General features: G+C 45.7%; 1 protein-coding gene across 1 annotated transcript; it reads right to left on the reverse strand.

Annotated features, from left to right (window-relative positions):
- Positions 1 to 1095: 1095 nt before the first annotated feature.
- Positions 1096 to 5995, reverse strand: LOC124700171 (patatin-like protein 1). The gene is made up of 4 exons (XM_047232337.1): positions 5985 to 5995; positions 3157 to 3271; positions 2909 to 3090; positions 1096 to 2174 (listed from the first exon to the last, which is right to left on the reverse strand). Exons 1-4 carry the CDS (start codon positions 5993 to 5995, stop codon positions 1277 to 1279), a joined length of 1206 nt encoding a protein of 401 aa, XP_047088293.1. The 3' UTR covers positions 1096 to 1276.
- Positions 5996 to 16622: the final 10627 nt, after the last annotated feature.

Genomic DNA, 16622 nt, shown 5'->3' on the forward strand with positions numbered 1-16622 from the left:
CGGAGGACGGCGGCTGCTGCTCGCCTCGTCGTCGTTGGCTCCGGGAGCGAACCGTCGCTTAGGGGCCATGGTGGCGGTTTCGCTCGGGGAGTGGAGTGGGGACTGGAGTGGAGGGACAGATCCCCTCCAGTCCCCATTTAATAGGCTCCCGGGTCACCGACAGGTGGGCCCAAGGGAGACGAGGAGACAAGCGCCCGGACGCGAGCGGACGCCGCGTGCCATCCGTGGCCACGCAAACCTAGCCCAGATTTGGGCCGGGTTTGCGTCGTTCCGGACGGCGCGGCCGTCCGCTTTTGCGGTGCGTCCCCGCGTTAGGCCGGGATTTTGTCCGGCTCAACCCATCCGGACGCGCGGGCGCGGGATGGGTCGCCCCGTTGGAGATGCCCTTACTACTCTGTCCTATACAACATTTACTCCATGTTGTGTGTTGATTTAGCTGATAAGTTGCCCATATCCACATGGCAATGTCTGTTACTCCATGTTGTGCTTTCCGATACAAAATCTGCTATTGGATTAATTTCTAGAGTTCTTTGCAGGTGAAGGACAACGCAAAGGATCGACTACCATGGTTCGCAAAGCTGGTGGAGCGAATCACAACTGAGGTGCTCAGCGCCAGGAGAAGCTGGGTGTCATGGACCCCAAGACTGAGCAATGTAGAAAAAGGTAGAAAAGAAGACACTTTGCAAACAGGACTGTCAAAGCCTGAAGCCTTGGAGAGGATGCTTTAGGTGCGATGGTCAGTAGCTCCAGGATGTGTTGCATGAGACCGATGTGGGGAAACTCCAATCAGCAACTAGTTGCGGAATAACCCGTCCGGACCTAGTTGCGGAATATCCCTTTCGGACCTAGTTAAATACCCCATCCTCATCCTCATCCTAACCCTACATCCCAAACCGGATGCGTTATCCGAACAAGCCCTAATGGTTGAGGAGAGGAACGGAGGCGGAGGGCAAGGCTCCGCGTCGCCATCAGCCCATCCCCGCCATGATCACAGCCTCACCTTCGCATGTTCTCTCTCTCTCTCTTGGCTTGGAAATTCGTCCGAAGGTTTATTTGCGGGAACCATGGCTGCGAAACCACGCGATCGGGACACGATTCAGGTCAATCCCTGCCTGCAACGAGGCCTTAATGATTTCTCCATTCTAATGAGATTCTTGAACATACACACGTTTCTTTTTCGGGGGGTGAATATATACACATGCTTAATTAGGCACCACCTATTTAATTACCATGCATATATAGCCCTCAAATTCAACTTACCAGTCTGTGCTAGAGCCTAGAGGGAGCTGAGGGTGGTTTGACGCAGTTTGCGCTCTTTGGAGAGCTTGCTGGCGAAGCGCGCGAGCGCCTCCTCGTTGGTTCCCTCGCCGTCGACGGAATCGTAGCTCCCAGTGTCGATATTCACCCTGGCCACCTTCTTCTTGAGCAGCTTGTTGCCGATCTCAATGAGCGCCTCCATATTCTCCTTGGTAGCGATATCCATTGACGTCGTGTGGCCAAGGAGTGAGTCGTCTTGGATGCGGAGGTAGTTCTTCTCAACTCCCAGAGCCTTGAAGAGCATGGAGGCGTGGATGTCGACCATGTCTGCGCTGGCGTGGGAGAACATGGCGACGAGCGGGATGAAGCTGCCATGGTGGAGCCAGCGGATGACGCCCCACTTGGCGCAGTCGGGCGCGTTGTACGTCTCCGCTTGCTTGGCCGCACCGGTGCCGATGGAGATGATGAGGTAGTTGCCATACTCAGCGGGCTTGCCGGGGCTGAAGTCCCGGTTCCGGCACAGAACCTCCTTGGTAATCATCGACATGGCAGTCATGGTGGGGTTGTTAGCAGCCACGCCACCGTCGATAAGGTGGTACTCACGTTCCGGTACCTTTCCCAAGGGATCGTGGGTCTTGAAGAAGTGCGCCGGGAAGTAGGTGGGTGCCGCCGACGTACTGATGCAGATGTCCGATAGGTGGGCGTTCTTGAGCGGCTCCTTCTTGGCCTCGTACGTGTTAAAGATGACCGGCTGTAGGAACTTGATGTCGAAAGTCGGCACGATGATGTTGGTAATGGTGTCGGCGATGGTAACGTCGTTGGTGAGCTTCTTGATCTTATCGTGCAGGAACTTGCCATCATACTTGGGACCCATCACCGCGCTGAACAATTTCGCCACCGGAGTGAGGAGCCCGTAACTGCAATTACGAGTCGATCGATTATTATTTATATAAGATCAAGGCATCGGTACAGCTTTGTTTGGTACCAAAATATTTTTGATGTTTCATATTACAGTTTCTCAAAATACCGCAGTTCACTACTTTGATTTGTTTGTCTGTAACTAAATACTGGTATTAATACTTTATTATCTCCAGAAGCATGCTATTTTTAAGTATTAGGAAAATATCTTTGGACCTTTTTTACAAAAAAAAAGTGAAGTATTTCTGCAGTTAAATATTATTACCTTCGTTCCTTGATATAATTCATACGGAGTTTTCAGAAAAAATCTGAAACAAAAGGTATATTGCGTTGCACCATCCATCTACATATGTTTTTTAGGAATTTGATTATATTTTCTTATCTTATACTCCCTCCGATCCATATTAATTGATTTCAATATGGATGTATTTAGAACTAAAATGTGTCTAGATACATCCATATAGAGTCAATTAATATGAACCGGAGGAAGTACAAACTTCTCTATTTTCTCATGTCAACTAGTGAAGGGTGATCTCTGTCAAAACTGGTGTAACATTTCTTCCAAGCCCTCTTTAATATTCATGTCAAAAACTCTATAGCGGCTTATATTTAGAAATGGAGGGAGTATGGTTTTGAAATATTTTAGTTTTCAGGAAAACTCCGTTCCCAAACTAGACCTACGGTGCATAACCCATCCATCAATAAAGCTGCATGGAAGCTGTTGGCCACATACCTCCGCTGCGGGAAGATCTTGGGCCCGTTGTCGAGGTAGAACTGGTTGATCTCCTTGGCGGCGAAGAGAGGTCGCTTGTTCTCGCCCGGCGCTGCAAGCATCGTCGCCACCAGCGCGCCAGTGCTCGTCCCGGCGATCGCGTCGAAGTAGTCCGCGATGCGCGCGTCCGGCCCGTCCAGCTCCTGCAAAAATTAAGCTTGAGCGTCGCCGGGACGACCCCAAATCAAGCTTGACCGGGTCGGGCCTACTTGGAGCTTCGACTCGAGGCAGGCGAGGATGGTGGACGGGATGAGCCCGCGGATGCCGCCGCCGTCGATGCTCAGCACCGTGATGAGCTGCCCCTGGGATGGCGGCGGGAAGCTGCTCATCGTCGCGTCGGCGTTGCTGCAATTGCTTAATTGGGGCTCCTCTCCGCTCAAGCTCGGCTATCAGTGGCCTCGGCTCCTAGCTAGCTGGCCCATTTATGGCTCCGGTAAGCTCGCGCGCGGTAAGGACGGTGTAGACTTCTTCACACTAGTTGTGTTTTTGTAGGCGCGCGTTGATGGGCTCGCCGGAGCGGGGCTTAATGGTTACAGTAGGATATGTGCAAACGTGAGAGACACCTTCATCGCTGACTTAACACACGGGCAATTATTAATGCCTTGTCTTTTTCCCGGAACACGGCTTACAGCAACTCTAGGGAATAATCTACAACCCCTATTTTCTGACTATTTATATTGACGCGGCATCTTCTCCGTCAACTCTAGAGTCTTAACATTAATTTTCATAAAAGTGAATTGTTTTGTTTTGACGAAGTCAAAGACAAAGCCAACCTATAGATAAATTATTCGGCTATGGAATTGGTTATTTTCCAATAAGCTATCTTGGTATTTCGATTCATTATCGGAGACTCACGTTGGCTGAATGGAAAATTGTTGAAAAAAGACTTCAAAAACATCTTGCTAGTTGGAAAGAAAAATTACTATCCTTTGAAGGAAGATTAGTTCTCATAAATTCAGTACTTACAAATATGGTATTGTATATAATTTCTTTCTTCCAGTTACCGAAAGGAGTCTTGCATAGATTGGACTATTTTCGGTCAAGATTCTTTTGGCAAGGGAATAGTGAGAGAAAAAGTACCGGTTAACAAAATAGAGTGTTGTATGCCGTCCAAAAGATCAAGTTAGACTTGATGTTCATGATCTTGAAGTTAAATACAGGTCCTTCCTAGGTAAATGGCTGGCCAGGTTGTTAACGGAGGATAGTGTTTGGCAACAACTACTGCGAAAAAAGTATGTTGGCTCAAAAGCGATCTCTCGGGTTCTTTCTAAACCAGGTGATTCACACTTTTGGACTGACATCATGGCAACTAAAAAACATGTTTTCCCATTTGGTTCTTTCCCCATTAAAAACGGGGCAAAGATACGGTTCTAGGAGTATAGATGGTTGAGAACAACCATGCTTCACGAACAATATCTAGCTTTGTACAGTATAGTTCGCCATAAAGAGGATACCTTTCAGAAGGTGCTGGAATCTCCCCCTCCATCGGTGAGGTTCAGACGTGATCTTATTGGTCCCTAACTAGATGCTTGGAACGAATTGCTTCAGCGGTTAGATCCAATCCAGTTGGTTCAAGGGTGGAGTCTCACCAAGAATGGTGTATTTTCGGTTAGTTGTACAAAGCATTATGTATACCAATCCAACCGGTCGTAAATAATAAATCCATTTAGAAGATGAAGATACCTCTCAAAACAAAGGTTTTTGCATGGTATCTTCGTCGAGGTGTGATTCTTACTAAATATAACCTTGTAAAATGCAACTAGTAGGGTTGTACGAAATGTGTGTTCTATCATGAAGATGAGACAACAAAACATCTTTTTTCAGTTGTCGGATTACTAGATCTATATGGTCAATCATTCAGATGGATTCTACCTTATACCCACCTCGTAGCATTGCAAAAAGAAATTTGGCAATTGGCTAAATGGGGTGGGTTCTAGGTACAAAACGATTATCAGAGTGAGAGTGATTGCGCTAGCATGGTCGCTTTGGCTATGTAGAAATGACAAGGTTTTTAATGACAAAAATGTCTCTATCATGCAGGTCATTTACCGGTGTACAGTTTTGTTCCTTTCATGGTCGTCACTTTAGCGCTTGGAGGATCGTGACCTCTTTATGGAGGTGTCTATACAGTTGGAGAACACGGTCACAGACTTTATTTCCCAACATAGGTGGCTGCATAGTCGGAAGATTGAAGCCAACGGAGCTTTACAGACCTATCGTTTTTTGTCTCTCTTTTTGTTTGACATTAGACTCTTGAACGGCTGTGTGCATTCTAGTTATACAAAGGTTGGGTGTAATGCTTAAAACCTTTTAAGTAATATAGCGCCCCTTATCGAGAAAAAAACTTCTCCCTCAGCCACTGAATTTTCGGTTATATGATGGAGTCAACCAATTATATGTGCAACTTAAAAAATAGCGGCATGTGCACGAATCACGATGCACAACTAACATAGTACCAGAACTAACCATAGTTTGAAATAGCGAGCTACTGCATTAGCAGCACCATTTTTGGCAGCTGAGACAGCCATAGCATTACACCATACGGGATTCCCCTACGCCGTACGGTACATGGGCAAAAAAATGACTGCTATAGCAAGCTACTCCATATAACGTTTTTTTCCAAAAGCAATAAAAATTTCAGTCATATATTGCCAAAACTATGAATCAAACATGACTGGAGGCACAACTCATTTAACTATTCAAGGCAAACAAGTATCAACCACTATATTCACAAATTTTATCAAATCTTATTCAACCAAAATTTAACATCAGGAAATGAAAATGAGAAGAGAAGAGGAGCCAGAAAACGAAAAGTTCAGCGGCTAACTAGTGGGATAATTTAGGGATATTCACTTTGGCTCATAGGAGCATTTGCTCCCATTGTGTGAATCAACATTTCGAAGTGTCAAAAAATTCTAAACTAAAATTTTTCATGTACATCTACACATTTTATGTTGGTACACAAGTTTTCAAAAAAAACTATAAAAATTTGTGACTCCAGTAAAAAAGACAAATTTTGGTGCTATAACACGACTACATACAGGACATTTTTTTTGTCTTTTTTGTACACGCCACATAAAATGTTGTTTCTCCATTAAAACTTGTGCACTAACATAGAATGTCACGATGTACAACAAAAAATTTATGTCAGAATTTTTTGACATTTTTAAAATTGTTTTTTAATTATTTTGTATAATAGGAGCATTTGCTCCTATGAGCCAAAACGCCACCTCCGATAATTTAGGGCTAAATTATAGCCGTTTTACCCATTTGGTGTATAAATAGCTTCCCTATCTCTAGTGTTATAGTTGCGATATAGCTCAACTACAGCCTGCTATTTAAAATATTTGAACCAGCTTCATTCTATATCGACCTAGAAATTAGTAAAGAGATTTTTTCATGGGGAACGAAAGCACTTAGCTGATAAAAACAAAGATCCTATTCTTTTGGCTTCCAAAACCCAAAAGCCAAAAAAACATCTATTTAGGTGCTTTTTTTTGGTTTTTGCCAAAGCCAAAAAGCCAAAAAAAAAAAAATGCCGCAACAAAAAGGGCCCTAGGACTGCTTCCTTTTATATGGTGTTACCGTGTCAACATCATAGACAGCTGGCATGGCAAGGACGGAGTACTTAAAAAAAAAAAAGCTGACATAGAAAAGGTTTTTATTTGCACAAGTGAGGTGGAGAGCAGCCTGGGTATCTACCAGCTGACTATGTATCGGGACAGCTGCTGAACTTAGACCATCTCCGTCTCAGAAAAAGAGAAAAAAGCCTAAATCTCCGGTGGCTCGATGTATTTGGAGTATGAAAAATATCTTTTTGTATCTGTTTGAGGTCGAACGTGAACACCAGAATGATCAGTTTTGAACGCATGTTCCTTTAGGTTGGGATCTGCCTAGCGGCCCAATTTTTTTCAGCAATAGTTTTTATTAATGGAAAGTAATATACATAGTGCCTAAAAAAAGACTTAACATTAAAACCATAGGGTTCGCGTCATGGATGACTATTCCTCCTCTTCGGTGTCGACGAGGTCAACGAAGACCGCAGACGCCCATAGCAATGGCCAGTACAAAGCGGGTTGTGGCGGCGGCAGCGTTGGTGTGGGGGGAAGTGGTGGCGCCGGAGAACTGGCCTTAGCGTGTCCATTTTAACGCAAACGGATATATTTGATCTCTTTAAATCAGGTCGCTAGAGATACGGACATGTCTAGCGGGCGGCCGCATGCCCGATAGACAGGTCGAGCACACGCGGAAAACGACAAGAAAAATACGCGAGAAGGAAAAGTAAAACCTCATCCGCTTGCCTCCACTCCCTTCGCCGGCGGACCAGCCCAGCTCACGCGCCCCGGCTCCCTGCGCCGGCCGACCAACCCATCGCGACGTCCGTCCCTACCTAGAAAACCAGCACCACCGTTTCCCCTTCCGATTCACCGCCAGCAGGTTCCCGGCGGCCGCCAGAGCAGGGCAAGGACGCGGCATAGTCGGTCGAGCCAGAGCGGGGCGTGCGCAGGGGCTTCGTTGCCGAGCAGGGAAGGCCGCGGCACGGCGGTGGAGCAGAGCAACCTCGCGGCGGCGGTGGGCGAGCTGGGCAGGGCGCGCGCGGCCGCTGATGGAGGGACTACTGATGTGACCTTTCATTGATGGAGGCGAGGCAGTGCAATAGCCTCGAGAAGATGGCAAGATGTACGGTGGAAGAGAGTAGTCACTCCATCTCGCGAGATCCACCGTGTAGCTTGCTGATCCATGAAAAGAAAGAAAATGAAAAGGGGATTTTTTTCGGGGCTGGAGGCCGGTGCATTGCCGCTGCACAGTTGCGTCCCTATTCTGAATTCAGAAAACCAGGAGTGTCATGGTAGATGAATTTGCTCTGACTTCACTGGTTCAGTTAGGCTACTTCTTTTTAGAGATTGTGTGTTTAGTGGATGGGGTTAACATGGCTGCATAAAGCTACTAACGAGCTTGATACTTCCATTTCCTACTAGTTGCAGCCTCTTTGGGGGCGATGCTCCGACCACATGCTCAACATCAACGCCGGAGGCTCGAGGAGGAAGGAGACTGGAGGTCGATGGCATGCACTAGCACATTTTGTAACAACACTGCAACTTTGGATCCTACAAAGCAATTTTGGTGTTTAACATAGCAAGTTTTAAACCAGAAAGAGCAACTTTAGTGCCTAGCAAAGCTACGTTCGTGCCTGGTGGTGCAATTTTGTTGTCCCGCAGAGCAACTTTGGTGCCGAAATTAATAACTTTGGTACGAGACGAAGCAACTTTGGTGTCGAAAGGAACAACTTTCGTACCACACGGAGCAACTTTGGTGCCTACCAGCGCAATTTTAGTGCCCGACAGAACAACATTGGTGTCTGATAAAGCTACGTTTGTGCCTGGTGGCGCAACTTTGGTACTGGCGGTGCAATTTTGGTGTCGTATGCCTGAGAAAGCTACGTTCGTGTCTGGAAGCGCAATTTTGGTGTCCCACATAGCAAATTTGGTACTCGTCGGAGCAACTTTGGTACACGTCGGAGCAACTTTGGTGCCTGACGGTGCAATTTTGGTGTTCGATGGAGAAGTTCTGTCTGACAAAGCTACGTTCGTGTCGGGCAGCGCAATTTTGGTGCCCGAAAGAGCAATTTTGATGCCGAAAGGACAACTTTGGTACCCGACGGAGCAACTTTGGTGGCTAGCAGTGCAATTTTTCGTGTCCGATTGACCAACTTTGATACACTGGTACTGATACACGATAGAGCAACTTTAGAACCTGACGAGGCAACTTTGGTGCTCAGTGACGCAATTTTGGGGTCCAACATAGCAATTTTGTGCCTGACAAAACTACGTTTGTGGCAGGGTAATTTGGTCTCCGATTGCGTAACTTTTGTGCCCACCGACGCAATTTTGGTGTACGGTAGATCAACTTTGTGCCTGACAAAGCTACATTTGTGTCTGCCATGGTAATTTGGTGCCGGACAGAGCAACTTTAGTACCCGTTGGAGCAACTTTAATACCCGTTGGAGCAACTTTAGTTCCATGGTAATTTGTGTCTGCCATGGTAATTCTCGATAGGAGGCCGGCGGCGAGCATGGTTGGATGCGGCGGCCCGTGTAGCCGGCGGAGGCGCGCGTCTATATGGGAGGTCGTCGGCGAGCATGGTTGGCCAGGACGGCGCCCGTGGCCGGTAGGTAGTGCTCCTGGCCGGAGCGAGGAATGAGGCGAGGGGGCGACTTCATAGTGACGAAATCGAGTCAGATGAGCTTGTCTATTTTTTTTCTCGCCAAAGTAAGCGCTCAGGACGACTATTGGGCACACGCCCGCCCGTAAGATTTCAGGTTTTTCATGGGACGTGTCTAGCGGGCGTCCGCGCGCCCAATAGTCGTCCCGAGCGCCCAATATTCCTCCAGCACGGGCTGGCCACCGGACAGGTTCCGCGTCTCCCAAGCCCTGAACACGGGCTCCGCGCATGGATCCCCATCGCCGCCCTCCTCCCACCCCGCCGCTAACTTCCCCACGAAACCTCTCGATCCAGCACATGGACTCTTGTCCGGCGCGACCTCCCGCAGCGGCCACCGCCCTCCCCGCCTCGAGCTCGTGCTATAGCCCCCGGCGGCTGGAATTGGGCGAGGGGGAACGTTAACTGGATGGTTAAAGGAGATGAGGTACGTGCGAGGAAGAAAGATAAAGGAGATGAGATACGTGCGAGGTCCCACGTTAGAGAAAATGTTTTTGGTAATTTCCCAATAATATTGTTTTGTTGTCTAAAATGACATAATGGTTGCTAAAAATGCTTGTTTCTTGCCTGGCCTAGTTTGTTTCCTAAAAATCGCATATTAGTGTCAATTTGTTGCCTAAAATCACATAATAATTTGTTGGCTAAAAAATATCAAATTTGTTGCCTAAAATCACATAATAATTTGTTGGCTAAAAAACGTCTTGTAATTTGCTCTACCTCTATGAGTATCAAAGTTGATCTTTCGCACATCAAAGTTGCTCTGTTAATCGGCGGGTAACTTCGCATCATCTACAGGCAACTTTATTTCAGCGGTAAGCAACTTCACATGATCTAAAAGAAACTTCACTGCAACGGTGAACAACTTCACGACATCTAGAAGCAACTTTATAACATTTAGAGACAACTCTATTGCATTGGTAGACAATTTTCACGAAGAGATAGGCAAGTTAATAGATGTAAGCAACTTTCACAACATATATGCAACTTCACGTACGAATAGATAACTTTCTCTGGCCATGAGTTCACCCTGGTGCCTCCTACGCTCGCTGCCAACCTCCGGCCTCCTCCTCCCCTAGCACGCGCGTCGACCGCAGGCCAGGATTTCTGACTCCCACCATATGAGCTCGTGGTTCCCCGCATCGGCTTCCTCGGCACTAGAATCACGCCATCGGCACCAAAATGTGTCGTAAGGCACCAAAGTAGCTTTGACGGGCACCAAATCTGCGCTTTCGGCCACCAAATTATGTTGCCGAGCACCAAAATTGCTCCGTCGGGTGCTAAAAGTTGATCGTCGCTCACTAGAATCACATCGTCGGCACCAAAATTCCTTCGAGCATCATAGTTGCTCTACAGGGTACCAAAAATTGCATCGTTAAGCACAAAATTTGTTCTGACATGCACGAAAATTCATCCGGGCATCATGGTTGCGATGCCAGGCACCGAAGTTGTTCTGATGGGCACTATAATTGCGTCGTCAGGCATCAAAGTTGCGCTGTCAGGCACCATAATTACATCGTTAGACACCAAAGTTGCTCCTTTGGGTATCGGAATTGCTTCGGCGGGCACCAAAGTTGCACCGTCAGGCACCAAAATTACTATGTCAGAAACCAAAATTGTGTCGTTAGCCGTTAGGTACCAAAGTTGCTCTATCGGAAACCAAAATTGTGCTATTAGGTATCAAAGTTGCTATGTCGGGGTCCAAAGTTGCACTGTGAGGCACCAAAGTTGCTCCGTCGGAAACCAAAAAATTGCGTCCGTTAGGCACTAACATATGGCTCTTACGTATGTAAAAAGAACTGGAAGTTTGGGAGACAACTTCGTGATTGATGTGCTTTCCTCTGTGATAAATGAAAGACTGAAGTTTAACGGATGGCTCTTACGTATATGAAGAGAACTAGAAGGACTAAAGTGCAAGACATTGGAAGAGATAAGATTCTACAGCATTTCTGCAGTGCGGTTCGTGAGGCTTCAACAGCACAGCCTGGAAATAATCGAATGCGGGGAGTGGAGGCCTCCATGTGCGACGCCTCCATTCCGCAGCCGCAGGCCTCCCTAGCTCCACGTCTCGGCCTCCTCTCCCCTAGCCAGCGTCAGGCCAAGGCGTCGCGACTCCATTCCCAACTCCACGTCGCCGCACCCTCCATCGCGTTGGGGTCCTGCCTCCCGACCCGGTCGCCGGCGGCGCGCTAAGACCCGTGGGCGTGACCCAGCGGCATCGCGGATGCGGCCCTGGCATCATCTTCGTCGCGCGCTGGAGCATGGAGCAGACGCGCTAGGAGCAAGGCCGGCGGAAGGAATGAGGTGCTCCTAGGAGCAGGCGGCGGCCGGAACGAGCTTGCCGCGGAGCAGGACCACGGTGGGGCACGCCAGCGTCAGTGATGTAAAGGGGGATGCGATGCCAGAGTCTAGGGAAAGGAAGAAGGTGGATCGGGGGCTCTTTATGGGGTTGACCCGGTCCAGTAGGTTGGTTTGTCCGTCGACCACATGATCCGCTAGCTCCCGACAAAAACTCATCTGATGGGAGGGACCTAGGATCGTGCGGCCAGAACTGTGAGCGCTCGGCGCGTCCGTTTGGCACGCGCGTGCCGGGAAGAATTTAGGAATTCTTTAACATTTTCTTTGCTAGGTAGAAGAAATTGATTATGTGCTCTCCCTAAAGTTAAATCAAGCAAACTTAAAAGCGGGGATACGGACTCGATTATAGATCTTCCATTATTCTATAAAATCTCATATTGAGCTAATATGGCTTTTCAATTTGTGGTGAGTTGATCGATGGCCGTACACATGATGGAAGAGTCATAAGCCTGCTTTCATAAGCTTGTGACAAAAAAATTGATAATCAATACCACATATATTTTTTTAGATAAAATGCATGGAAATATAAGATTTTAAATTAATAAAGCTTTTAGGTTCGAACAAGGTAATACACATGTTGCGGCATATAGCTTAGTTTTAAAAAAACTAACACACGCACTCTGGGAACGGTAACCCCACAGCAGCCGAGAATGACCAACACTGCAACAATTCAGATTACCCGTGTGTGCTTGGAGATCTTGGTCTCGCGACTGCGTACAGCATCCTCAGCTCGCTTGACAGCCACCTAAGACTCTCCCGGTCACTTGATCTTGCCTTGGCGGTCCACAGCTACAGAAATGAAGTAGTCTTGTAGATGATATTAGCGCGGTGAGTAATCACTTTCTTATCAATGGTTAGTTTATTACGGGCGTTCCATAGAGCCTAGGACTGCACGAGGAATAACATCCAGAGTAATCTGTGTCTCGTCTAGTGAAATTAGAGAGAATGATATGGAACTAGTAAAAGTTTCCCGGCACCAATTACAACCAGGAAGTTGGCGAATCACGCTCCAACCAAATTTAGTTAGCGAATGAGAAAATAAAATGTGCCCAGTATCCTTAGGGGCACCACAAAGAGTACAGTCTCCGCTGGAGCATGTCTTATGGCGATATGTAGGCTGGTAGGTAATCTATCCAGGATCAGTTGCAATACCACATATACTTATAGCAATAAACAGTACATGGTAATGGTAGAGATACATGAGCTGATTCCAGCGATTACAAAATAAAGTAGAAAAGAAACTAGCAAATCATCGAGATCTTCAAATTCTTCTTTCTTCCATGACACAATCTTGAACTTCTCTGAAGGCAACCGAAAATAGATACGAAACCATAGATCTGAAAATACCAATGAAGATTCTCCCATAGTTTTAATTTAAGCCACAATGCTAAGGCTACATGCACACGAGCGCGCCATTACAGTAGTCAATCAACATCGGTAAAAGTACCAACACCAGTATACCGGGGGGAAATAGCCAAACAGCCTGGTCAACATCGCTAGAGAGCCGAGAGTACGAATCACCATTGCTGAGGAGGTATCATCCGGGATAAATATTGCGAGGATAATCCTCCTCGAAGCAACCATGAGAAAAGATCCAAAATCGATCTAGCGAAACATGATTTGAAGTCTCATACCTAGAGCATTGTAATCCTCCAACACCACCATTGCTGTCACAAATATCTTGTCGTCGAAGAACACTTATTGAAGACGATGCCATCTCCATTGAGGCGGAGGCCAACAAGAAGACGGCTACAAAAACCATAACCTAATATATTGAAAACCCTACCTTTATTAAAAACTCCACGCATTAGATCGGGTTCCCCACTCCTCCCGATACCGACGAGGCCGGTCGGAGGAGGGGGAACCGATCTATGCAAGAGGCGGAGGTGGAGGCAGCTATGTTTTCTTAGGGTTGGCGTCTGCGGAAAATTACTCCATTTTGGTCAATCTAATGGCTCACTGACCTTTATGTTGGTGTCAAAAAGAGCATAAGTAGAAATCCTACTGCTCCCCTCGCGACAGAAAATTCGTAGGTTCGGTACCGAGTGTTGGCTCATAGAGCTCATCGTACCCGTGTGTAGTCCAAAAATAACTAAACTTGGAGAAGTGATGTCAATTACGAGCACATGTACAGTTCTCAGTTGCATGATTCATGATGCACATCTAACGATTCCAGAGTCGATCTAAAACTAACCATAGTTGAAAATAGTGGGCCACCGCATTAGCAATGATATTTTGGCAGCTAATATATATATGGTGGGCCAATCCATTTAACAGTTTTTTTCTAAAGTAGGGGAAATTTCAGTCATATATTGCATAAAAAGGGAAAAAACTATGTCGCAAACGTAACTAGAGGCTACAACTTTAGGCGGCCCAATTTGGACCGGTTACGGCCCGTCAATAGTCTGTCACCAAAATTGGGTTGGTTTGGCCCATCGGTTGCCTGCTTTGGTAGAGCAAATTTGGCATTTTGGCTCTGTCAAGTGATCGCTTGCACTGCTAAGTTGAACATTGCAACAAACGAAAGAATCCACAACAAAATTACATGAATAATTACATGCCTATAATACATTGATACGTGGTGTGGCCCTGTGTCGATATTACATACAATCATAGTCCATGCAGTGCTAGATCCCACAGTAACGGTATATCCCACGGTTCAAGAGCGAAGATATAACAACTCGACTATTTACCAACATGCCACCACCTCACCACATAATCGCGGTTAGACTTCCACCTTTATTGTTGGATGATCCTAGTAAACTCTCCGGTCCTTTCCTCCATGTCAGCCCGATCCTTTCTTCTACCTTGCAGGTCAACTCATCCATTTGATCAAGTTGGGTGTTGACGACATCTTGTAGCTCTACACTTCCCTCTTCTCTATGTTCTGCATCAAAGGTTCCTTACTTTTTATTCATAAGGATGCATTAGCCCCCATTACGAAAAAACCATGTTTAATTGTATTATTTGAGAGGACCTCAGATACAACCTATATCCCAGTCTTGATCCTCTTTCTCTTGTAGGTACATAGAGCTGTTTTTTAATCTCAACCTTATTTTGCAATAAAAAACAAGGTTATCATAGCAAGATAAAAGCTTCACAATTAGTGAGGACTCTATGAAAAGCTCACTTACGGTTGCATCATGTAATGCCATGGAGAAGCCACTTTCCGGATGAAGTGGCCCTCCTTAAATACTACCTCCGTTTCAAGGAATAAGGCGCACACGTATTTCAAGACGAACTTTGACCATAAAAGTTGAGCAACAAAATCTTGATTATATTATATGTATATAGTATCGTTGGATTCGTATTGAAAAGCACTTTTTAGTGATACTAATTTTATACAAACAATCTTTATCTATTTAAAGTAATTTTTGGTCAAACAAAAAGCTCGTAAAACGAGGGCGCCTTATTCCTTGAAACGGAGGTAGTATATACAAATGACTGGGTTCTTTATGTTTGTACTTATCTCTCTGAAATCAAAGACAAACATGAAGTCGGCTTACAGTTTCTTTGGGATCTGGTGAAAAAGCGTTAGCATAAATCTTGCTTTACATGTGGATACTATGTAGAGCATCGATCTTGTAAATGTAACAACTTTGCTAACCAAAAGGTGATACAAGTAGCTACATAACAAAACATGAATCTAGTTTTAGTGGACATATGTCAGACATAGTATTAAACAATTCCGTGAAGTTGCAAATTCAACTTCATGGAATGGAATGAAACCAAGAACTAGATACAATAACACATAATTGTCAAATACATACGAATGCAATTCATGTTATCAAAGTACAAACAATAAACACATGCATCGAGGGAAAACAATCCAAATGGCTACCAAACTTGAAACATCCATCACAATATTATTTTGAGCTATAGACAGGTGTTGACTTACCAAAATTTGCAAGTGCATTTTGTAGCTTTGCGACACACGGCCGCCATGGAAGGGTGGTCATGGTGGGCGCCGCCGGTAGAGGTGGGGGGAGGGGCTCCGCTGCTCAAGTCTGAATAAAGAGATTGATGTCGAGGTAAGAGCCGAGATCACTCAGTGACATCGTCGTCTGACCTAGGATTTCTTGGGATCTTAGAGGTGGTTTTCGTAGTCGGAAAGAAAACATAGATGGAACAACGTTGCGCTCCTTCACCGTCGGTGCCTCGTTGTCGCTGCCGCTCGAGCTCGCTTTGGATTTGTGGGGCATCTTGAGCAAGCGAATACGGAAGTTGCAACGGACCTAAAGTACATACTTATTGACATATTCGAGGGTTTCAGCCCAATTAAGCTAAAATAGCCTAACTCGACCTGCAGAGTAGCAACTTGAGGGCCCATTTAGAATGAATCTGCGAAGGAAACGAGTTTAACGATGTTCTGGGAGTTTTACCGACGGTTCATCATCTATGGGTTGATCTGGAGCATTAGATGGACATATCCAATTGTCCAGGATGCAAAATCGATGTGAGTGCCCCTAACTTGTTCAGCTTACTATTTTCTAATGTACTCGAGTTTTAATGGAAATGGACTTTGGTTTTACTGCACTTCGTGGGGATGGGAAGAAAGAGGGACACGGATGGGATGCACTTTTTTCCTTCTGGTTTTTAATCCAAAAATTTAAAGTGAAATATCTTGAGAATCATTTGTCCAACTTAGAAATCGTTTTAATTTTGAATTTCTGATGTTGAGGTCTTTAAAATTAGATCTTATGTTGATAGATTTTGAGAAACTTCTTTAAAAAAAATTAAAACTAGTACGGGTGTGTTGTATTTAGGTGTTAATGTAAAGTGTACTCGGAATTTCATTGAGTTGTATGTTTTACTGCGTGTATATACTTTATTTTTCATTGTACTATCACTCAGATTATACTGCAAGTGCATTTCTTTTTCACTTAGGTGTACTTTATTATTCAACAACGTTTTACTGCGTATATATTTCATTGTACTATCACTCAGATTATAGTGCAAGTGCATTTCATTTTCACTTAGGTGTACTTTATTATTCAACAGAGGCCAGAGCAAGGAGCTCGTATCGCCCACCTTTGCTCTGCTCCCGGTCCAAGGTGTCGCCTTGTGTGACGGATACCTACAAAATGGTGTTTCCAAGTTC

The sequence above is a fragment of the Lolium rigidum genome, chromosome 3, assembly GCF_022539505.1.
Source record: "Lolium rigidum isolate FL_2022 chromosome 3, APGP_CSIRO_Lrig_0.1, whole genome shotgun sequence".
Classification (NCBI taxonomy): domain Eukaryota; kingdom Viridiplantae; phylum Streptophyta; class Magnoliopsida; order Poales; family Poaceae; genus Lolium; species Lolium rigidum.

What these genes read in the sequence shown, in the direction of transcription:
- LOC124700171 (XM_047232337.1), bottom strand. An exon ending in GCCTCGAGTCGAAGCTCCAA is followed by an intron (nt 3,091 to 3,156) that starts GTAGGCCCGACC and finishes TAATTTTTGCAG; the next exon opens with GAGCTGGACGGGCCGGACGC. An exon ending in AAGATCTTCCCGCAGCGGAG is followed by an intron (nt 2,175 to 2,908) that starts GTATGTGGCCAA and finishes TCGTAATTGCAG; the next exon opens with TTACGGGCTCCTCACTCCGG.